The sequence below is a fragment of the Colletotrichum tamarilloi genome, assembly GCF_030869305.1.
Source record: "Colletotrichum tamarilloi strain Tom-12 chromosome Unknown Scaffold_191.1, whole genome shotgun sequence".
Lineage (NCBI taxonomy): Eukaryota > Fungi > Ascomycota > Sordariomycetes > Glomerellales > Glomerellaceae > Colletotrichum > Colletotrichum tamarilloi.
In genome coordinates, this window is record NW_026849574.1 from 26,571 (window position 1) to 49,583 (window position 23,013).

The window sequence follows — 23,013 nt, forward strand, 5'->3', positions numbered from 1 at the left end:
CCTCGCGAAGTTTTTCCTCGACTGCCCTACGACCTGCATTGGCTAGGTAGCTTTCCTGCACCACTCCAATTGCCCAGAAAGGCATTCAGGGTCGATCAAGTCTGGCTCATCACTGGCCAGCATGGCGACCGAAATCACAAAAATGACGAAGCCATCTCCATTCCTTCAGCCTGGCCCCAGGACGTCTGCCAATTCCATCGCTATCGTGCAGCTCTCTCGCGACAACCTCGTTCCTCTCATCCTCAAAGATTCTACCGGTGCTGTCGACGGCTATGCCGAAGGAGCAGTCCTTAACACACGATTCGGCTCATTTCCCCACTCCACCTTGATCAACGTACCATGGGGATCGCAAATTCGTGCCTCGATTGTTGACACTGGCTCCAGAGGCCGCAAGCGCAAGAGGAAGGAAGAGGAAACGGACGCGTCAACACCAGTAGCGGCAGATGAGGCCGAGGCGGAATCCAGCGCACCGGTTAAGAAGGCGGCTGCCGCCGCGAGTGGCTTCGTGCACATTCTTCAGCCTACAGCCGAACTCTGGACCGCGGGCCTGCCGCATCGAACGCAAGTCGTCTACACCCCCGACTATAGTTACGTCCTTCAGCGCATACGAGCGAGACCCGGTACCCATATTATCGAAGCTGGCGCAGGTAGTGGTAGTTTCACTCACGCATCAGCGCGTGCGGTTTACAGCGGATACCCCGAAGATGACTCTCAACGAAAGGGCAAGGTCTTCAGCTTCGAATTCAACAAGGACCGTTATTTGAAGATGCAAGAAGAGATCACTGCGCACGGGCTGGAAGGCATCGTGAAGCTCTCGCATCGAGACGTTTACAACGGCGGGTTCCTGGTGGACGGTAGAAGTCCCGAGGCAGAGTCGGTGTTCCTGGATCTACCCGCTCCCTGGGAGGCCCTCCCCCACCTGTCACGACGAAAGCCAGCGACGAAGGACACAGAAGGCGAGACACAAGAATGGGTTTCCCCACTAAATCCCAAGAAGTCGGTTTACATCTGCACCTTCTCCCCCTGCATCGAGCAAGTACAACGAACGATCAACACAATGAGACAATTGGGATGGGTGGATATTGATATGATTGAGATCTCACACAAGAAGTTCAACGTCATCCGGGATCGTGCTGGGTACAGCCAGCCCGATCGCGGTATCGCGGCGAGCGCACGCGACGTGGGCCAGGCAGTCGGCAAGCTTCGCGAGATTGAGAGAAGAACGAGAGAGTACCACAACTCAGCAGACCCCAACTCGACAGACGACTCACCGGCGGGCAACGCCATGGACGTGGATCAAGCGGGAGAGGGCACGAATGGTGATGAAGAAGAAGGACCATTTGCGGGCAAGCCGTGGTTGCAGGGTCGCATTATCCACCGCGCGGAGCCGGAGCTGAAGACCCATACCTCGTACCTTGTCTTCGCTGTGCTGCCGCGCGAGTGGAGCGAGGAGGATGAGGCCGCCGTGCTTGCAAAGTGGCCGTGTGGCTCAGAGACTGGTGTTATTGGAGCCAAAGACAAGGAGACGCGCAAGCAGGAGAAGCGCGACCTTCTCGCAGGCAAGGGGAAGAGAAGGAAGGGCAAGTCTGGGAAGGCTTAGCTGCCTATACGAATAATTGCTGTCGACGATCACTGCAAATGGTGATGAGAGTGGTAGATACCCTAACATTAGTGTCGGGACATTGCGAGAGTATGTTGGTAAATCATGAGTCAAGACAATTGCATCTGCCTTTCTTATGGCAGCTCATCGTGATTATACACAATGAAATCCGAGGCCAATGTCGTTCTTTGGAAACGATGCAATAGATAATCGTTTGATGAACGTGAAATCTTTTCTCTCATTCAACTTGTTGCTCAGTCCCTGGCTACCATGGCTTCGGGCTGTCTCCCCTTATCCTCCACCAAAACTCCAGCCTTCCTCAAAATATCGACTGTGTTGTTCACAACCTCGGGCTTGACACCCTCCACGCCATCCGTAAATTTGACCGTCTTCAGCCACTCCCTGGCGTCCGCCTCAGAGTAATCCAGATGGGTGCTAATATACTTGACAGCCTCATCCTTGTTCTCATTGAAGTGCTTCACGCCCTTGTCAAGCTTCTCAAACAGATCCTTGATCCTCGCGTCGAGCTTCTGGCCGTCCTTGGCCAACGCCGTGGACGCGACAATCTTCCAGCTGCTCCAGGGCGTGTAGATCTCGCCTACACGGCGGATCTCACCCGAGTCGTAGTAGCGCTTGGAGGTGAAGTGCTCCCACATGAAGAAGTCAGCAGCGCCCGAGTTAACGGCGTTGCGGAGGTTCTCAAAGTTGTTGAGAATCACCGTGTTAGAGAACGGTGCCGGGGTAGACGGGGTGAGCCAGCCGTGCTGGTCGGCGAGGACGAAGCCCATGATCTGGCTGCCGGAGCCGATGCGGGAGACGCCGATGTTGCCACCCTTGAGGGAGTCTACTGAGGTGATTTCGGGGCGCTTGGCACCGGTTGAGATGGCCCAGCCTGTTGGTTACTATGTCAGTAGTGTTCTGAGGAGTTGGCCTTGTGAACCTACAGAGGGGCGTGTCAACATAGGTGCCGACGAGACGGTAGCCGCCATCCCCGGGGGCGTCTTCCTTGCCGAGGCCGGCGATCCAGCCTTCTGTCAGCCCAATACCAACGTCGATTTCGCCGCCGCGAATGGCCGTAATCATGTGTCCCGTTCCGGAGGGGAAGGGAACCAAGGTGGCATCGAGGCCGAAGTGCTCCTTGGCAAAATAGAGGGGCGTGGAGAAGTGCTCCGGCACGTAGCCAATTCTAAGAGGTGAAGCCATGTTTGATGATTCGACTGAGAAGAGGGTGAGAGGGTGAGTCAAAGCAAGCCTGTGATGAGTTGTAGAACTGAAAGAATAGAGCGGAAGCGGGACTTTCGAGTTACGAATCTCGGGCCGGGACAGTGAAGCGGCCGATGACTGTACACCTCAGTGACTGAGTGAGTGCGGGGTCCTTTCCACTGCTTTCCAGGCTCTGCGTGTCAGCGCCGTGGTCCGTCCACCGGTGCAGAACTCAGCGGGGCCGCAGTGGGACGCCCGGCCCTCACGCCGGGGCGGCCTCAGTCTCATTCTCAATCGTTTCATTTTCTATTGAGCCTTTTCATGAGATGAGACTCGCTTGGAGCTATGACAGTCCTCTACTACGAGCAGTTATATCAATTTCACTCAAAGGACTCAAACGCTTGACACTTGCGGTCGCGGAGCATAGGATGTGAAGGTTTTCAGTTGAGATTAAAGGCTGCGATGATGAACTTAGAAATGTCTTGGCCGCGGGATGCTGACAAGCGGCAACGACTTCCGAACACTTTTGTTAACTACAGAGCACTGAATTCTGCGAGTTGTACAAATTTACTGAGTTCCACGCATAATCACGTCAGCATCTTCTTCCCAACACATATTCGTCCGGAACTCTTCTCAACCTTCAGATTCCTCGAGTCACGAATCCAATTCACAACCCCAGACTTCTGACGCTGAACTCTTTCTTGCCAACACAAGTAAAACAAAACGCTGAGCTTGTTAGGCTTGTCCGGACTTTGGCCATCCTGGGCCTGGTTTCGTTAGGAGAGGTGGTTGAGGTCGATGTAAGCAACATGTTGATGACAAACTGGCCCTTGGGTCAGCCATCAGGTAGATATTCCGTATCTGATCATGTCAATGGCCTGCGTATTGAATCCATTGCCGCAAGAACTTGGGTTAGGAATATGTCTTTCCTGACAACTTTTTTGCAGGATCACTATTATCAGTCACAAAGTCTAATCCATTTGAGAAATACATTTTGCATTACTTCGTAAAGGCATAGGTGACTTCTTCATCACAAGCACAAAGGTGTACCAATATCGCCGCTGAAACCTATCAAGTGCAGTGAAGAGTGAAAGGGGAAAGCTTTGTTTAATATAGCCGTTTCTCTGCATCGCCCTATAGGTGTGTTCATGTCACTTTCAGCAGAGACTGCAAATGTAATTTCAACAATACTTTGCGCCCATTTCCCACACAGAGAAGCCGTCATGATGTGCAGGAAACGTTCAACTGTAACTATTCCAAATTCATGATTAGTATACAAAGCAAGCCACGTCTCACGGCCACGGTCTGTTCACGCAGTCTACGGTCCCTCCTCTACGACCAAAATCAGCAACCTCTACTTGCTCCGCTCTACATTGACGTAGTCTCAAACTCGGTATACCTTAGTTATGCCAAACGGGAAACGTAAACGCTAGTCACGTGTTTTTTCCAGCAGCACAAAGTTCGAGTCGAGTTGAGGAGTGCAACCTACACAAAACAAAACCTTTCCTACTTCACACCGATTCGGCAGCAGCTGATTTATCCCATCGCCAAAACCCCAAACTCCTGAATGGCATTGCAAGATGATGATCCTCACGAGAGACAGAATGAGACTGCCGACCTAGGGCAGTACCTCTCAGATGCCTATGGACCATGTCTTTGCGAGCCGACTCCTTCCACAACAGGCTGCCATCACACGAACATATTCGGTCCAAGATCCTCCCCAGGAAGACCTCAGCTAAAGAGGGGTCAGGAGAATAACGTCCTCATATACTCGGGCTGCTTCAATCCGCCGCACCTGGGCCATTACAGTCTCCTCCGACGGGCATTCGAAGGCAGCCAAGATCTCAACGTCATCGCTGCCGTCGTATATCCGGTCAGCACGAGAGTACTGGAACGCAAGGCCGAAAGGAGGCAACAATGGCTCATGTTCAACATGGCCGACCGCGTACGACTTTGGCACGGTGACTCGAATGACCCTCAGTAGTACTGGACTCACGACGGTGGCAGGCTCAAGTTTGAAGACATGTGGAGTCGTGTTCTGAGAGCAGTCAAGCGAGACGGCTTCAATCTCAAGTTCATTGAGGTAGCAGGACCTGATCACGTCGTTCCCACGCGCGTATTCAAGCCGTTTGAGTGGGATTTCGAAATCTACAGAACTATCTTGAGCAATGCTGGAAGAGAGTTTGATCTTCTTCAACCTGGAGGGCAGCTCGAGAGAATGCGTGGATATGGGTACTGGGAGGATGCCATTGACTATACCAAAGCTGCGAATCCAAAAAACGACTATCCAGACTCGGAGCACGAGATGGTCGAGGACATGGAGCGAGCCATTGTCAGCAAGCCTCGCTTTACGCTACCCTCACCCCAATCGACAGGCGGGGCAAATGCACAGCCACATGAAGGTAGATGGATCAGTTTTGCAACCAAAAGTACGAAGACATACGCTAACAAGCACATGTATCAGTGGATGGTCGCATCCCAGACACGGACAACGAACCAGTCGCAGTCACCGACGCTCTCTCTGAAACATGCATATCAGAAAACGATGCTGGTTCATATAAGAAGACGGAACACGGAAGCAACATTATTGTTCCCGAGAGACGGAAAATCAAAGTTTGCCGACGAATTGGCGACTCGGAAACTTGGGTTCGCTTCGTTCCAGCGGATGCCACGCCCTTGACATTCAGCTCAACCCTGATTCGGCGTATTCTGGAAGGAGGCTTTCCGAAGGATGGGAATCTGGCGGGAACCAATTGGACGCGAAGTATGCTGGAGGACGAGACCCTTGATAGTGTCAAGGACATGGTCCTGCATCCGGAGGTGCTGGCAAGGATTATGCTTCAACGACATGGAATTCAACGACTTGACGAGGCTTGACGGGGGATTGGATGGAGCTTGATCAAATAGGCAGCGGACTTGAGCAGGCAGGATTATTGAAGTGTCTCCTAGCAAAACGTTGGTTGGACATCCACAACCTGGCACCAGTTTCTTTCGAGATAGCTCTTCCCTCGAATTCATGACACTGCTATAAGAATGCTTCGATCGTGTTTCTTTTCGGTTTTCTCCATCTACTCAGATAACTACATGATTCTAGCTGATGACAGGCCATTTCATCGTAGACGAGAAGCACATCCTTGGTTCATTTTCGCCCTTCTGAATACCGACCAGAATCAAGGTCGCGTCCCAAGCAAATTTCGATACAATGGGAGACACAGCCTGTCCCGAACTCAAGCCCATACGGTGAAGCCAACCAATCTTTCAAGCTTTTCTAGTTAGTAGACCATGACAGGGCCACGACCTTGTCTCCGTTGACCAATGCTGCTTTTCTAACGCTTATCTGCAGCAGAGTTCTTCCCACCCGACTTTTGATGAGGTTGCAAAAATATCGAGCAGAACTCGCTTGCATAAGATCTTTCAATCAGGAACAGCGGCGAATACTCATAGCACTAGATCAGTCCGTTTACAAGTTGATGTGTGGTCTATCAAATTTCTTGCCTTCAATGGCCTATCACCACCAGATGAGTAACTAAAAACCTCGATTACCAATTGCATGTCCCGCAGAAACCAGGCAAAACCACTCAACTTCAGATGTGTTTACGAGCGTCACAAATTCTATGCAGAAGTATGAGCATGCCGGCTCGAATCACTCATGCCTTCAAAATAGGGCAATTCACATGCAACGTCATTCTAAGTTCCATAGCAGTGGCCGTGATCAACAACAAGAACACGGGATTGAATTAACTGGGACATTCCCATCTGGCTCGGGCTCACATAATCAGCTTCTCAGGCAAGGCTTCGAGTTGGTGAAATGGATAAACTCGTTAATTATAGGCCATGTCCTGCAGTAGCGTAATCAATAGCCACCAGCTGAAAGCCAGATGCGGAAATATTAAGAGACAGGCCCCAGTCGACGAGCTAGCAGCCCTACAGTTTTGGAGTAACGGCAGCACATAAAGGGAGGACCCTGCCGATAAACACCATTTACTGATTGTGCATGGGCTTCCCTTGTGTTTGCCTCAATAGCCGCGGCCTTCGTCCCAACAATGACGGCAACCATGCCTTCCGTGCCGCTTTTGCCGGATCAGCAAAACATTGTTGAATTCAGCTATACAAACGACAAGGTAATCCTTCCCTCGGCATCAACTCACATCAGACTTCTCGAACTCTACCCATCGACACACGGATTTGACGCCGCATCCGCATCCGCGTCCGGAGCACCCAGTAATACAGACGAAGGTGATTCTGACAACGCGTCGTCTCACTACTCGAACCCTCTCAAATGCGCTCTCTCGACGACCCCGATCGCCACGCCGCGGCTATACAAAGCGCTGTCATACACCTGGGGCACATCGAGAGCAACTCACAGCATTGACATCGAGGGTGCGAGCTTGCTCATCACGGCCTCGCTCGACACGGCGCTGCGACATATTCGTCGTAAAGATGAGCCCGTCACGCTCTGGATCGACCAGATCTGCATCAACCAGGAGGATGGTGCGGAGAAGGGAAATCAGGTGGCCCTCATGACCCAGATCTACACCAAAGCGGAACAGGTCATCGTCTGGCTGGGTCCGGCAGAGAGCAACTCTGATGCCCTCATGGAGTGTTTGCAAGAGATTGGACAAGAGGCTGCTGACCTGAACATCGAGAGCTACCTCACCAAGGAGCGACTGCCGCTGCTGCACAGGATCATGAGAAACGAAAACCCAGAAGACCCAGTGACTATGCAATATCAGCCTCTAATGGCCAAAGCCGTGGCCAAGTTCAGACCCCTCCTACACGAGATGATTGCCTGGAACGAGAGGGTGTGGTTCACTCGGGTCTGGATCATCCAAGAGCAAGCTCTCGGTTCCGATCCATTCTTCCTCTGCGGGTATAAGACAGTAAGACTGGACCTGATTCCTCTCGCTACTCTCGTCTGGGACGGGTGCATGTCAACGCTCAGCCTGCCGACTGAAACCAGCGAGTTCAGGCAGCTTCTGCTCAAGGCCCAACAACGACGTTTGAGTCCTTTGATGTCCCTGAGACGTAGGCGCCGGAACTTCGTGAAGGGCATAGGACCGGGAGATGACTTCTATTACTTATTGAAGAAGGCGTACGTCGATGGGGCCGCCCAAGTGACCAATATTCGAGATAGAATCTACGGCTTGCTCAGTATTGCCAATGATGCGGATAAATTAGGGATTACGCCAGACTATGTCACCGAGGATAGCCGACCCACCTTCATCGACGCAGCTCATGCTCTCATTCGTGTTGGCCGTCTGGAGATGCTCTCATTCTCGCAGTCCCAAAAGGACATTGAAGGATTACCATCCTGGGTTCCGGACTGGAGGCCGACCCTAGAGCATTCTTACTTGTACGCATTCGAGGATGCAGACAATCGCATTTTGCAGGCTTCAGGCGAGACCTCGACTGAGCTTGTGCCCACGGACGACCGCGGCGTGCTCGGGATTCGCGGTATCCTCGTTGACGCCATCGAAACAACAGGTGACGCGTGGAGGTGGGAACAAGGCCAAGAATGCCGCTACAAGCTTCTCCAGACTATCAAAACCTTGTGTGAGGAGGCAGCTACAAAGGGATTTAGCCACGAGATTTACGAAAATAGTGACAGACAGGCGGAAGCCATGTGGCGGGTGCCCGTGGCAGATCTGTACTGGAACGAAGGGGCTGTCTACAGGTACCAACGACCCGATCCAGCCGTCAGAAGCGACTACGAGGATTGCATGCATTGCCACAAGATGCTCTCCCTGACGTTCGAGGTCTTTCCCCCAGAGGAACGCCAGCAGCTTTTGGACGAGTTCAGCAGACGAATTCCGGGGCAGTCTAATTACAGTGAGAATATGGACAAAATGACTGGGAAGCGCCCATACATGACGCGGAAGGGATACGTGGGCATGGGTCCGGGCGAGGCATGCCCGGGCGATGTGGTGGTGATACTGTTCGGCTCTCGGATCCCGTACGTCCTGAGACCGTCCGGAGACGGGACGATGTACTGTTTCGTAGGGGAGGCATATTGCGATGGAGTCATGGACGGCGAGTTGTTGACTAAGCGGGAGAAGACGACGTTTCTGATTGCTTGAGTCGGCTGGTTGTCCTATCACAAGAGGAGGAGAAGAGGGGGAGAGGACACGTCTGAGAGTTGGATGGGAGGCAAAGAAGCGCTCGAGCAGCAAAGTTTTGTTTTATCTGGGGTACTCGTCGAGTGTTTCCTCTAAAGGTGTTCTGTTCGACCGTCCGATCTCTATGTGAAAAGTCTATGGAAAGAAAAGCCAGTTCCCCCAATGCCCGCCGTGATGTGTGATGGTATGAATGCAATCCGTGAGATACATCAATGAGAAAAATGAGAGATAAAGGGAAATAGTCAGGTAGAGACTGAAGGGTATTTCAAAAAAGTGAAAAAAGAATCCAATTTGGAATTGTGCGCGCTGCTTTTTTTGCACGCTGATGAGATATGCTGCCCCAAAAATGATTAAACTCCTTTCGCTCGGCCAGAGCGGAAATATTGCCAGAAACCTCCCAGACATTCGTCTGGCGCTATGAACATTGAAGCATGAACAGTGAGCCAACCCTGGCCCAAGACTGCGCAAGTACGAATCCGTGTGCGGAAGCGCGTACTGCGATGAACCCTGCGATCGAGCCGCAGGCAACCCGTGTCCCAAACAGTCCCCCTCTCTCTTCTCTCCTCCGCTGTGCCGTGAATTTGCTCAGTGGTCGTTGTAGTCCTCGTCTCTCATGGTGTACATGATGTCTTGGATAACGACCGCCCTGATGTGGTGGTACAGAACGAAGCAGTAAGCTCCTAGTAGACAGACACTCATTCCTGTTGCGAACCATTTCACGGCCTCGTTGCCCAGTTGGTTGGCGATGGTGATGGTGGCGAGGGTGAAACCTGTGTTGGGGAAGACCATGGCCCACCAACCCAAGTGGAAGTAGACAGGCGGAGATGAGATGACGGCGATGGTAGCGATACCAAACCACCAGGCAGCCAGGGCCCACAAGAAGATGGCGCTCATGAGAGCAATGGTCCTGATGATGCCAGCGTCGATGATGATTCCATCGCGGTCGGGGTCGAGGTTGTTGGGCAGTCCGTTGGCCATGCCGATGAGAGCGAGGGCAGTGAAGGCCGGGGGACCGACGTTCATGAACAGACCAGGGCGATGCTCGCGGTGGGGAAGGCCTGCGGACATGAGGCGGCCGACCATGTGTGCGTACATGAGAACGGCGACGGACAGACCAAGACCTTGGCAAGTGAGGCCGGCAACGACGATGGGCACCGCCGCGATCTCGGGCTGGGTGTCGGCGATGACGGAGGCAATGGTACCAGTAAGCATGATGGGGAAGATGGGAAGAATCCATGTCGGCATCATGGTCTGAAGGCCAAAGTTGTGCCTGGCGAAGACGAAGCTGTACTGGCCGATGGCCAACATGAGCGTGACGATGAGGTAACCCCAAAAGGCTACTTGGATGGCCCAGACGAGAGTCTCATCGTTCTCGGGGATGGCATATCGGTTCGTGCTGGTGATGAGCGTGGCGATGGACAGGAAGAAAGTCGGGAAGAAGAAGCCCTCACGCTCGTGGGTCAGGGACTTCTTCATGTCTCCGGGGTAGAGGAAGAATCTTGTCAACATGGCAGAGCAGACGAGGACGAAGAGGATGATGTTGATGACATAGACGACGGTACCGATTTGCCTCAGTCCGGGGAACTGATGCGGTTGTGCGAAGATGAGAAGAGCAAGACCTCCCGTGCTCATAGTGAGGGTGTACCACGCCCAGGTGAAGTGGTGGATACGTGCCTTCCAACCCAACCTCGGGCGGTTAGGGTCGTTGATGTCAATCATTCCGAGGCCGGGAACATCGCGAAGGTGGCTGTGAGCGGCGGCGTGAGGTGTTGTTCCCTTTTCCACGACGGGCGTGATGGATGTGTTGTAGCCGTCCTTCTCCGTCTCCTTGCCCTTCTTCTCGTCGACGAATCCGAGGTCTAGTGGTGCCAGCTTGGGTGAGTTTGGTCTGGAAGTCTGCCACTCTGCCGAGTTCTTGCGTGTCGACACCTCGGACTCAGTCCATGCCGAGTGTTGGGGATCTCTCCGATCCATTGTGGAAATCTTTCCTTTAGTTTTTGTTTTTTTGTTGTATGTGATGGTGTATATGCTCGCTGGTAGTGACCGGTCGAAGCAGGAAACAGGCAAAGCACGTCGATTCTCGCAGAGAATAAGTCGTTCGCTCGCGTATGGGGTTGTTGAGTGAGTGTCGGTTTGTGGGTAAAGACCAAACAAGAGGAAACTGGGGAAAGATGGGGTATGAAGTTCTTGATATATGGAGGCGACGATGGTGAATGTTGTGAACCAAGAACCAAACAGAACTAAAAAAGGGGCACTTGCTGTCGTTGAACAAGGGGATTCCAGCTCCGGTGGATTGATGCTAAGATTGGAGGTCTTGGACCGGATGATATATCTCGAGAGACTGGAGAAAATGAGAGGGTGCGTAATGAGTCCGGTTCTTCAGACCAAGCCCTGGTTCTCAGAATAGATACAGACTGACTGATAAAACAGGGTATCAGTCCGGTGGAGACAGGTACGTGCAGTCAAGTCAAGGTGAGAGGCATCAGTAGTAGCAGCAAGAAGCAGGGGGGAGTGAAGAGAGAACAAAAATACACCAAAGTGTGTGTGTATGAGACAAGACAGTCCGGTAACTGGAGACTGGACGTATTTGGTTTCTGCCACCCTTGTTTGAGAAGTGGAGGTTGTATGGCAGAAGGGGAATGGATGTGTCTGCTGTCTCTGTCTCCTCCAGGTGTTTGTGAGGCTCACTGACCTTGGAACAACTGTGCGGTACGAGAGAGGGCACGTCTCAACACCAAATTTGGCTCGAAGTTAAGACGGGAGACCCGCAAGAGGGCGTGTACTGTAGGGTGTCTGTCCTATCCATGCTAAGGAAAGCAATATTGGGCTGTGAGAAAGGGTATGGACGAGCGACGAGGAAGATCCACAGATATGAAGATCCAAAGCGGGCGGCAATACCGCATCGCGGTAACATATGGTTACGTTGGCTTTGGTGGCCGAGTGTTAAGACATCCTGCATACCAAGGCCTAGCTTGATGCTGTGTGTGTGTATATGTGTAGTGTCGTGAGGGTGCAATGGGAAGTCGTGTAGTGAGGCTCTTTGCGAGAAACGTGGGCTGGCGTTTGGGTGAGTCGTGGTGGCGGCCGGCCGGCTCAAGGGTTTCCAAGACGTACCCCCACGACCGACCATGCATAGGGTAACCCAGATGAGCGACGACCGTTCGCCAGAAGAGGAAGGATCTCAAGGCCAGGGGTTGGCTGTCGTGGGTCCGGCAAGACGGCGAGCAAGAGGATGGACAGGCTGGCGGTTGAAGGAGAGTTATGGTGAAGGGCGCCTACCGTCGCCTGTCTCAGACCAGGGTCACAAATGCGGTAGCTGATGTACATTGATAGGAGGGAAGAACCTGTGGCCAGGGTCAAGGGGCAGGCCCATCGATGTGAAGTGATACAAGCCTCGAAGTATTTTGGGGCTCGAGGGGTACTCCTGGATCGTCACGGCTTGGGCAAAGACAGCAGTTCGGTCGCAGCCGTGCCAAGAATACAATGAGAGAGAGAAGCGTGCCAGGACGGGAGATGGACTAGGAGTGCGTATGAGATGCTCACAGAGGTAACGAGAAGCAGGTTGGGTCGGCCAATCGGGGGGCCGCCAGGACACCAAGGCCGCGAATCCTCACATGTAGGGACCGTGTGTCACACACACCCGCGGCTGGCTTGCTTCTTTGATTCATTCTTCAAGACTTCCTTATCTGAACAATGGTGGATGGGGGCCATCTCGGCGCCGATCACCCACGCACCGCGCAGGAAATGGAGGTGACTATCATAGCTGCTGCTCTCTCTCTGCTGCTGCTGCTCCTGCTCCTGCTGCACCTATCCGTAGAGACTCGCAGACATAAAGACAGTCCAGGGTTACAGGGGTGGCTGGTAGGTTATGAATCGGGAAATATTAATAGCCCATGCATATGCCTGTTCAAAGCTCGCCTCAGGACGGGCTGGAACATCATGTCTTTGGCAGATACCAGACGACATATTCGTAATTAGTAGGTAGCAGAATACATCATCAACTGTGGTAAGGAACAGCAAGATGGAAAGTATAAGTATCCGATCTCAGATTTCGTGGCGCCCATCAGAGACATTCAGGTAGGACACGCACCGTGACGCACGTCAGAGTCCAAGGGGGCGTCTGCGCACGCGCGGCGCGCTTCTTTCGTTGCGGTCCGCCCTTCCCTTTCCCTTCCCTCCCTCCCGCGCCGCCGTCGCCGCCAGCACGGGAGGATGATGCTGGCAGCTGCAGAGCAACGCTTGAAGCAGCACTGCAGCATGCAGCAAGCATCAAGCACAGCTCGAGTTGTGAAGGGCAGATAAGTGTGTTCCTCACGGGGGACCCCCGGCTGTCTGAGTCGGGACATTCGTTTCACGATCTGAGCTCTGGCCGCCAAGAGATGGGAGGACCCGCCTCTTGGACCTCGAAACACGTTACTGGGTGTTGATGAGAGAAGAGCCATGACGGGGTTCGCATGCAGAGCCTTTTTCTTTCCAAATCCAGTGCATTGCAAATTTGTCCCTCAGCTGGCTTTACCCTGTTTGCTGACTGACTATTGCTGTTGCTGAGCGCCGCATGGACTTGTGAGAATGGAGACAGAAAAGGGCCAAGCCGGCCTCAACAATATTGGACTCCTGCCAGCTCGTGTCTATCGTCTTGGCCACAGTTCGCGCACTGAACAGAAGAAGCGTTCGTAATGAATTGCTGCGCATCTTTGCCAAGACCGGCTCTAGCTTGACATTTCGAATAATTGTCCCCGTATGTCGTGATGAGACTGAAGGAATGCTCCGTATGGTTCATCTGCAAACATCGCCCTGCCACAATATGTTCAGTGTCACCACCGGTCGAGACGTTAGCGGCCTACGCCTCACTTAGATGACGGGCGCGAGTCACCCAGATCATAGATGGCCCATCGCCCAAAACGCCTCAACCTTAACCAAACACTCGAGAATCAGCCCCCACTTGCAATGGACACGAAAATGTGTCGGGACCGAAGAAGAGCCTCGACACAGAACGTCTACTGCAGCAGAAGGGCCGCCGGGGGTTGCAGTGAAGGGGATCCTCTGGCGTAGAGCCCGGATTCTTCCCTCTCCAGTGTTTAGTGTATTTTCGGCGGCAGCGCAAGTCTGACGGGATTCAGGAGACGGAACCCACCCGGGCGAAACACCGCTCTGGCCGGACATGTGAAGAAGGCGACCAGGGATCAGGTTCGGGACTCAAGGGGGCGAAGAGATAAGCGTCGAACAGCCAACGGTGACACTCGACGGGGATGATCAGTAACAATTCCCTTCTCTCGATTCCCATACCCAAGAGTCAAGACTCAGACTTCATCAACATGACCCCTGAAGAATTCGCCGTACCTGTCCCGCTGTCGGACCTGCGGTTGTCCCACCCGTCCAAATTAATATAGAAGTCAAAAAAGAGGGCCGCCCGTCCCGTTGCCCTCCCAGATTGCCCCTTTCAGGCGCCCTCCCTGGCCAGAAGTCTCACACCTCATGCCCCCGGGGGCCCTGGACTTTCGGGTCTTGGAGGCTTCATGGGTGGCTGGCCCTCGTCGATTCGGAGGTTGTAGAATTCTTGACAGCTTGGACGATGACGAAGATGGGCAAAGAGAGAGATGACTTGTCACGGAAGATTTCTGCTGATGGTTCTCCGCCTCTTGATCGACGTCTTGGATACCCAAAGAGCCGTGCCGTTCGAGCCTAAAGTGACAGTGATGACAATTCATCGTTCAATGCCCACCACGCCTACGGATGTTAGTGACGACGAGCAGTGGACAGTGGTGAGCGACAAAACCACACACAGACAGCCGCCACAAAACGTGGTCCTACAGTGGGGTGTCAAAAGTTCGTGTGCAGCGCACAGTATCCCGCAAAAGTACTACTTTTTAACAGCGAATAAAAACTTCAATATAATAAGAAAGAAAAATTAAAAATTACTATATAACTAATTAACTATTATATTAGTATATATATAAGTTATATTATATTTTACTTAACTATAAAAACTTAAAATAAATATTTTAAAAAACAGGTTTTAAGAGATTTTTATTATAGTAGGTTATAGGGCCTTTTTAGTGCGAATAGCACTATACTTCTTAGTAAATTCTTTTTTATCTTATATTCTACTTTTATACTATATTATAAAGTACTAATATAACGTATTTTAAATTATATAAAAAATAGTTTTATATACTTTATATACTTTAGTATTTTATTAAATTTTTCAATTATATTATTTATACTTAAGTTAGAAAGATATCTATAGTAATATAGAGACGTAGTTAGTGGGCTATAGGTGACGCACTGGGAGGGTGTACACGAACTTTTGACACCCTACTGTAGATGTCTTGGCCCCTTGGCCATCCATCCATCAGACTGAGCAGAAAGAGGGTGTGCATATGTGCAACCGCAAATCATAGCTGGCTTATTTCTAGACCACAGAGTCTCTCAAAAGTGCTCGGTCGAATTCCCGTCCGCTCTGTGTGCGAGGCTTGAACAGAATACCACCACACGATGCCGGATAGGAGCATCTCACAAACACTTGAGCAATTCGGACGAATGCTGGCGGCCCTGCATACTAAAGCGGTAGAGAGCTGTACGAAGCACGCTATGAGAGATGCTAAACGTACAAAACCCCTAGAGCCGCCGGTTTCTATTCTCGTGAACTCTTGGCTCTTGTTTCTTCTTTGGTGTCCACAATCCGATGAGAGCCCGCGTCGCGTCTTGTTGTTCTCATGTTTGTTCGCGAGCGAAGCCTTGGTGATGCAACTCATCTCTTCGAACAGTGTGAGCAACTTGGCGTTCTAGCACCATTGGTTGCTCCACACCAACAGAGAAGCAGTGGCGGTGTTTCTCCATGGAGCAATTGATTGTGCACCGCAACCCAATGAAGCTCTCAAAGCAAAAAGTGTATGGAACGCCAAGATGATGCATCACGAACGGGACATCGCCAATAGAGGCAGGTCAAGAGCACATACGTGGTATCTCTCTAAGGCAAAGTCGAGTGCAACAACCCAAACACCCTGTCCATGTGATCTCATTCAGCACATTTCGACGTTCCTCGCTTGCTGACTTGGCTTTCAATAGGGCGCCGGTGGGTTTGCACATCTGCATCTGCATCAACCCGTTCCGGTAGCTTCGTCTTCTTGCTCAATCTCTTGGCCAGATTGGGTGACATGATCTACCAAAACGCCCAGCGCCAAGTAGGAAAATCCCCATCTTCTGCCTCTCTCCCTAGCCCACATCGCGCTTCAGTCGCGGCCCACAATCGGTCAACGGAGTCCAAGACGACCTCGTCTTCCTGTCTTACTGTTGTAATGCAGCCCAGCCAGCCAGATCACATCTACACTACGACTGCGACACCGCCGCCGCATCGCCAAGGCGTACCTCGAAACGTCCGGCTCAACGCCCGCGGTGCGACGATAAGCATTGCCCGGCTGCATCCACTGCCGTGTTAGCAGCATTGGCAATGCACCGCCGCATCATAGAAGAGGGTCCATGTCGATGATAAGAGTGACGGACTCATCAACTATTACCTTCCCGCCGTGGCAGTGGACACTACCTCTTGGCGAGAGCCTCACTTGCCAAGTTTACCACCCACTCAACCAGGACCTTGAGAGGCTTGTTAGGTGCTGTGCATTTGTAAAAGGCTACCAGAGGGAAACAAGCAGAAACACCAAGCGGTGACTATCGCATCGCACGGCCTGCCTCGATGCACCGCCCTCTCATATCTCCATATCTCAGTGGTGAGCATCACCGCCAAGTGAATGTTGACGCGTCGGGCCTCCATCCGCACCACTTTTTCCCTTTGGAGACGAAGTTCGTCCGTCCAGTCCGGCCACCGAGAACTAGTCGTTGCATCGTCAACGACGATGCTCTTTGAATCGTCCATCAGCCTACCATCAACATTCTTCACCATCCTGGCAACCTGGGACATTTGCTGTATCTACACCGTGACATCCCCTGTGGAGCGTTCTATTGATGGAGTCTTCTTGGCAGTATTGGAACTTGTCGGTAGTCCAAGCAAGTCCAAGAACCAAGACATGCAAAGTTGCAGATCATCCGGCGCCCGTACGTAGAAATTGAAATTGCTCAAAATCTCACATCGTTGTGAATCCGTACGCTAGCTACCTCAGCCCACGGAACCTGACCTTGTCACCGCGGACTACCGGCTCCTGTTTGCGCGCGCTAGCCTAGAGCCAAGGTGACCGTTTTGATTATTCCTTTTGTTTTCTGCTTCCGCTTCATATCGTTTCTCGACGTAGGGTACGCTATTTGGAGCATCGCCTTTCCATGATCAAAGCAACCAATGATCATGTCCAACCACCTCAGTCCAAGCAAACCCCGGCCAACGAAGAAACGCAGTCCCCAATTTTCTCTCTTTACAAAACTTGTTGAAAATTCAGTGAAGCATTGAACCGCCGACCTCGAGACCGAAAATTTTGTAGCGCCTCCGTAAAGCCCCGATGCGGCCGGCAAGTCTCCCATGTCCGGGTCACCGTGCTGTGTTCCTGAAGACTAGGACCAGGTTGCTGACGTTCTGGTGCAATATCTCGCAACCATGTGAAAGTGGCCGGGTTTGGGCGTGTTCCATGTCGTTATCAATCAACGTCGATGCCCGACAAAACCCATGAACCCCCCTGGGCCCTGACTCAACAAACAGTTTCTCTACCATCCTTCCATGTCGGATGTACCGTGTTCTCCCTCCCTTGCTGCTCCGTGCACGGAACCCGACTGGACGGGTCTGGCCCGGCGTATCTTCCGGCGGGCTACCTCCGGCGGCGCCCAACGAAAAGACGGCCGGACCACCGTCGACGAGTCGTGCAGCGAAGCCAAGGTGCAGGGGCGAAGAGGGTTCGCGGCCCTGAATTTCGAAAAGCAATATAGAATAAGCTTCATTCCTTTCGGTCTGATATTTTTTAACACCCTTCGATTAATCTACCCTAATCGCCGCCGGCTGACATGGCAATCTATCGCCATGCTACACATTCAACCACTCAGGAACGTGAGTGTACGTTGAAAATTCTGCAATGCAACCACCATCGGCAGGGCCGTATATGGAAGCTAGGGAGCTCCCGCACCTCTATGGACGAATAAGGCAAGTCATCGCCAGAGTCTTGGCTCGAGAAGAGGTCTGCCATGGTATCAGATAGATAATCGTCTGCCCACCGCAATTGAATACATCACGTCTTTGTGCCCCGGCTTTCTAAGGATACAATACGCAGAACAGGCATCGAAATAGCGAGCTTCTCGATGCGGCATTTCTATCGCCAATAAAAGGAGATGAGATAGGTGCTTTCCATGACCGGAGACATATGCAGTGCCTCAGTTTACTGTTGATGTAGTCATCAAGCAGCAGGTGCCAAGACCAGAAACTGCAGACATTGGCCATTCTCGGTAAAGGGAATAGTCTATCTACGACGTCCCTCTCTCTAGTGTCCCAAATTTTCACAAGTGATCACTTACAGCTTCATTGGTAGAAATTGAATGTTTCAATGCCGGGCCTATCGTGGCCGAATTTGAATCTAGATAGGTGCATGTGGCAAAGACCAAAGACTGCTAGACAGGAAATTGCGTACTTGTCTAGGCCCGCGCTGAAAGCCCTATCTCTCCATTGAATAAGAATAGAAACATCAAAAACTTGCTCCATACGACGGGGCTGGCAGCGCCCCGTAATCCCGTGCCCTCGACAGTTACGAAACGATGACCCCTGGGACCGGCCTGTCTCAAGGAGTTGAACAACGCAGACACTAACACACCCGGTATCCACAATCAAAGAGCCCCTCGACTCGAGGTATCCGTACACCTAACGCGGATATATTGCTGTCTAGAACAGTTCCACCTACTGGTGTTTCCGCGAACCTCTGAACTGTAAGAGTTTCACTTCTGGGTTATTATTGGCTCTCTACTTCGCCTGCCAGGCTGCTAGCTAGATAAGCTAATGTGAGCTGCAAAGTCAGCAGCCGCCCATGGCAGCCTATCACGAGCACCAAAATTTCAACGACATCGATGATCGGCTTCCTATTTGTGTTGGTGTTTGTGACCTCAACGGTCGCAGCTATTTCAAGACAACCAGATATAACTTGTTCAAACTTCAAAGGCGTCACTGATACCAAGGCTCGTAGACGATCCGAGAATCTTACGAAAATTTCACGGAGCAGGCTTTACTTCTTCTTCGTACTTTGTGCAAGTTATTTACACTCATTGATACAGTCGGTCAGTGGTTTGGTCGATCTTTCGAGCAATAACCCTCTTCTTGTTAAGCTCGTGCGATCTTGCATCAGTTAAATTGAAGTTATAAACGTGTAGCTCGGAATGTTCATACCTTTCAAAGCCTAGAGTAACCCATACAAGTCTACAATGCACCCCAAAAATGGAGACCATTTTAATATCGCGAGTAGTAGCGGCCTGATGTTTGACATTAAATTATATTATTCGACCCCTGAAATCCCGCAGACTCCGATCTACGGAGACTGTCTTGAACAACGGCAGGAAAAGATGGATTCCTGTCCTTCGTGGACACATACAGACGTATCCCTCAGTACTCTCCATAGAGGAGATGTTCAGGAACTTCTTGACTGGTCCACGGGCACTGCTACGGGCATTTCCAACTTCAGCTCCAGGGATCACTGTATTGAGCGATGGAACCCCCACTGTCCAGAGCCGGTTTGACAGCAAGACGGCGGTGAAAGACACAGGTTTCGTAGACTCACCCCGGTGGATCAGGGGTTGGTTTACCAAATGCTCGTGAACCTTGAATCAATTCTCAGTAACCGCTGATAGATGTGCAAACATGTACGAAGATGACCTTGATGGCTTGAAGGTTTGATCTTCGTCATCCTATTGGCACAGGTACTGTCAATCGCTCGCCCTGCGTTACGATGGAAACGGCGGTCTTTCCCAAATAGATAAACGCCAGCATATGGGGCAAGAATCACAATCCCACTCGCTGCTCATTCAGTGACTCGCCAGTCGAATTTTATGTCAACAAGTGATTTCCATTCTGTGACTACCGTACATACTATACACACAAGCGCTACGTATCCATTCTTTAGAGGACGGCTAATATCCAAAGTCCCTCTCAAAGCGTCTTACCACAGCTCGCAAGTGGGCTTCTTGTCCTTGCACTGGAAGCTCTCCTTGAACTCCCGACTGTTGGACATTGTGCCAAGAATACGGGCCCACTTGGGCGCATGAGGATCAGTATAGATCCGGTTGATGGCCGTATCCTTCCGAGACATGCCACACCACCAGTTGGAGTACGTGACGAAGAAGAGCTGATCTTGCGTGAAGTGCTCGAGGCCCGGCAGATCCTTGTTGGGGTGCTTGTGGGCACGGCGCTTCCAGGCCTGGTATGAGGCCGAGAGTCCGCCGGCATCCGCAAGGTTCTCGCCAAGGGTGAGGCGTCCGTTGACGTGGAGAGGCTTGTCATCCGGTCCTGGGACAGAGAAGTTGGAATACTGATCGACGAAGCATTCAGCTTTGTCCTTGAAAGCCTGCACAGTGGCGTCGGACCACCAGTCAGTGTAGTTGCCGTTCTGATCATAGTGGCGGCCGGTGGAGTCGAAGGCGTGGCTGAGCTCGTGGCCAGCGACAGAGCCAAAGGCACCGTAAGACATATAGGCAGGGACTTCGACGTCGAAGACGGGGAACTGCATGATGCCCGCCGGGAAAACGATTTCGTTGCCGGGAGGATTGTAGTAGGCATTGACGGTAGGAACCGTCATGCCCCACTGCTCTCGGTCGACGGGCTTGCCGAGGGCTGACCACTCGTAGCCAACAGCAAACTTGCGAACGGCGAGTGCGTTCTTGAAGAATGTCTCTGGGCTGATGTCGACGGAGTTGTAAAAGTCGTTGAGGCTGGGAGGATTCATGATGTCGGGGCTCTTCGTAGGGTAGCCGATCTTCTGGATGATGTTCTGAACCTTCTCCATGGCCTTAGTGGTTGTCTCCTTATCCATCCACTTAGCGGCCTTGAGCTTCTTAGTGAACTCTGTCTTGATGTCGGTGATGATGGTGTCGCCGAACTTCTTTGCCTCTGCCGAGAAGGCCTTCTCAACGAAGAAACGGCTGAGAATCCAGCCCAAGCCGTCATCGACGTGACCAACACATGTGCGCCATCTTTCAGGGGCAGACTCGGGGTCCTAGATATTAATCAGTATCATACTGGTCGAATACACAAGTTCAAGCTTACCTTTCCAGCGAGCTCATTCTTGAAGCGCTTGTAAGGCTTGAGAGCATCGGTGTCAACGTAGGAAGAAAGGGACTGGACAGCCTTCCAGATGAAGTAGTTCTGGATAACCTCCTTATCGGTCCCGGAAAGAATTGTAGACAACTCGGTCATGTACTTGGGTGACATCACGATGACACGCTCAACGACAAAGCCCTCGGGGACGAGATCATGGATCAATGCCGTAAGCTCAATTTCCGGAGCAAGGGCAGATGCCTCGTCGATGAGCATTGGGTTGTAGGTTTTCTGCTCGAATGTCAGTTTCTTCAGATTCTGGTACTGAGATGTTCCTTCAACTCACAGTGACATCCTCAAGCTCCTCGGTGGGAGGAGAGGCGGCTGCCAGAAGCTTCTCGAGATCAACAACCTTGGCAAAGTTGTCCTTGTTTCCATCGGGGTAAATATTACCGAGAACCTCAACTGCAACTCCGCGGTACTTCTCAACGAGCTTCTCATCTTCGTATCGCTCCTTTGAGGGAAGTCCCAGGCTGTATGGAGGTGCGACAGAAACAACGACAGTATCGGGGTCTCTGTCATCCGCACCAGTACCGGATGCAACGAAAGCGTTTACTCCGTATCTGGATAGAAGCAGAATTGTGTCTTTGGTCGGGCTCGAGTCGACAGAGGCAGCCGCCTCGACTGGGTAGCTTGTCTTGATCTCGTCTAGAATCTGAATAAGGGGCTCGACGCCGATCTCCTTGATTTTGTCCTCGTCAACACAAGCATCGTACGCAGCCTTCATCTTGTCAAAGTTCTGCTCATCGGCGGACTTGTCCGTGGATTCGAGACGGAGGGGCGAGAAGTACGAGTGCTAGAATTCGGTTAGCAGAGGTCGTGGGCCATGGTTTGACAGTGCTGACCTGGGAGTCCTTGGGGTAGGGAGCCTCAAGGATATGACGAAGCAGCAGCTCCGAGTTCTCGGACATGATGGTGCCGGTGAAGGCATCGCCTTGGTCGGCACGGAGGTCGTGTCGGTCCCTCCATCCTCCGCAGACAAGCTCCTCAAAGTCGTTGCATGGGTCCAGGTCCTTGTAGTTCGGCGACAAGTTGTACAAAATCTCAGAGGCGGCATGGACACAGGCTGGTGTCATGCAAACGGGCGTCTTCTCTTCGTGGATGGGTTTCTGGGCTACACCAACAGACTTTAGTAGCTGTCAACAAATCGCCTGAGGGATCCTAACCTTGAGGGATGTTGTAGTATAGCAAGCCGGCAGCGGTAGCCAGGACGAAGACCTTGACCACAGCTCTTCCCGCAGAGCATCGTTGGGCGTACGGGCATCGCTTGGGCCGGCCGTAAGACACGCCCTGCTCCGGCTCTGGGATAAGCGGCGCCTTCTCCGACATGACGGGCGATTGCGTGATGAGGGCCTATTGATAAAGCTCTGGCGATAAGGCGACTAACGAAACCAGCCAGCTGAGAATCGAGATGGGTGTGTGTTGATAAGGGGAGATCCAATGACTGGATGGATGGTGGTTGTAGATGGGAGGTGGATCGCGTGCGATCTGATGGAGCTCTCGGAGCTTTGGGGGGAGCTTGGAGCTGGAGCTCCTGGGCGATGACGCTTTGATGCGGAGAAGCAGCTGGAGTGCAGCTGGCGGGGCGACTTAGCCGAGGCTACTTCGCGTGTGGGCAAAATTAGCAGCGAACTCAAGTACCTCGGGATGGAGCTAGGATGCCTGGAACTGGACGTGCGCCGGGGAAACTCCGCTCAAACTTGGACCCTCGGCTTCTGAGGCCACCCACTCATCTCTCACTCACTCATGAATCTCATGATGGCTAATGAATGGTAAGCTTCTCACTGGATCACTCAGTTTGCGCAATACAGAATCCGTGGTTGAGCCCCTTCTTTCCGGATATTATACACCTTGGACTCTCAGCAGTA

The 23,013-nt window shown here is 52.1% G+C and overlaps 9 protein-coding genes across 9 annotated transcripts; 5 read left to right on the forward strand and 4 right to left on the reverse strand.

Annotated features, from left to right (window-relative positions):
• Positions 1-121: 121 nt before the first annotated feature.
• Positions 122-1,600, forward strand: CTAM01_16021 (tRNA methyltransferase complex GCD14 subunit; the record flags this gene model as incomplete). The annotated part of the gene is made up of 1 exon (XM_060532014.1): positions 122-1,600. The coding sequence occupies one exon, from the start codon at positions 122-124 to the stop codon at positions 1,598-1,600; it is 1,479 nt and encodes a 492-aa protein (XP_060373412.1).
• A 254-nt stretch (positions 1,601-1,854) lies between these two features.
• On the reverse strand, positions 1,855-2,803 carry CTAM01_16022 (uncharacterized protein; the record flags this gene model as incomplete). Its single annotated transcript, XM_060532015.1, has 2 exons — positions 1,855-2,492; positions 2,545-2,803. 2 exons carry the CDS (start codon positions 2,801-2,803, stop codon positions 1,855-1,857), a joined length of 897 nt encoding a protein of 298 aa, XP_060373413.1.
• Positions 2,804-4,370: 1,567 nt separating this feature from the next.
• On the forward strand, positions 4,371-5,680 carry CTAM01_16023 (uncharacterized protein; the record flags this gene model as incomplete). Its single annotated transcript, XM_060532016.1, has 3 exons — positions 4,371-4,748; positions 4,788-5,205; positions 5,268-5,680. 3 exons carry the CDS (start codon positions 4,371-4,373, stop codon positions 5,678-5,680), a joined length of 1,209 nt encoding a protein of 402 aa, XP_060373414.1.
• A 1,178-nt stretch (positions 5,681-6,858) lies between these two features.
• On the forward strand, positions 6,859-8,880 carry CTAM01_16024 (heterokaryon incompatibility protein; the record flags this gene model as incomplete). The annotated part of the gene is made up of 1 exon (XM_060532017.1): positions 6,859-8,880. One exon carries the CDS (start codon positions 6,859-6,861, stop codon positions 8,878-8,880), a length of 2,022 nt encoding a protein of 673 aa, XP_060373415.1.
• A 174-nt stretch (positions 8,881-9,054) lies between these two features.
• On the reverse strand, positions 9,055-9,324 carry CTAM01_16025 (uncharacterized protein; the record flags this gene model as incomplete). Its single annotated transcript, XM_060532018.1, has 1 exon — positions 9,055-9,324. One exon carries the CDS (start codon positions 9,322-9,324, stop codon positions 9,055-9,057), a length of 270 nt encoding a protein of 89 aa, XP_060373416.1.
• Positions 9,325-9,504: 180 nt separating this feature from the next.
• Positions 9,505-10,893, reverse strand: CTAM01_16026 (C4-dicarboxylate transporter/malic acid transporter; the record flags this gene model as incomplete). Its single annotated transcript, XM_060532019.1, has 1 exon — positions 9,505-10,893. The coding sequence occupies one exon, from the start codon at positions 10,891-10,893 to the stop codon at positions 9,505-9,507; it is 1,389 nt and encodes a 462-aa protein (XP_060373417.1).
• Positions 10,894-13,537: 2,644 nt separating this feature from the next.
• On the forward strand, positions 13,538-13,774 carry CTAM01_16027 (uncharacterized protein; the record flags this gene model as incomplete). The annotated part of the gene is made up of 1 exon (XM_060532020.1): positions 13,538-13,774. A coding segment is annotated over one exon (237 nt), but the record flags the coding sequence as incomplete, so codon positions are not given.
• A 5,135-nt stretch (positions 13,775-18,909) lies between these two features.
• CTAM01_16028 (uncharacterized protein) lies at positions 18,910-19,188 on the forward strand (the record flags this gene model as incomplete). The annotated part of the gene is made up of 1 exon (XM_060532021.1): positions 18,910-19,188. The coding sequence occupies one exon, from the start codon at positions 18,910-18,912 to the stop codon at positions 19,186-19,188; it is 279 nt and encodes a 92-aa protein (XP_060373419.1).
• An 803-nt stretch (positions 19,189-19,991) lies between these two features.
• CTAM01_16029 (peptidase family M13) lies at positions 19,992-22,474 on the reverse strand (the record flags this gene model as incomplete). The annotated part of the gene is made up of 5 exons (XM_060532022.1): positions 19,992-21,044; positions 21,095-21,376; positions 21,432-21,941; positions 21,991-22,259; positions 22,312-22,474. 5 exons carry the CDS (start codon positions 22,472-22,474, stop codon positions 19,992-19,994), a joined length of 2,277 nt encoding a protein of 758 aa, XP_060373420.1.
• Positions 22,475-23,013: the final 539 nt, after the last annotated feature.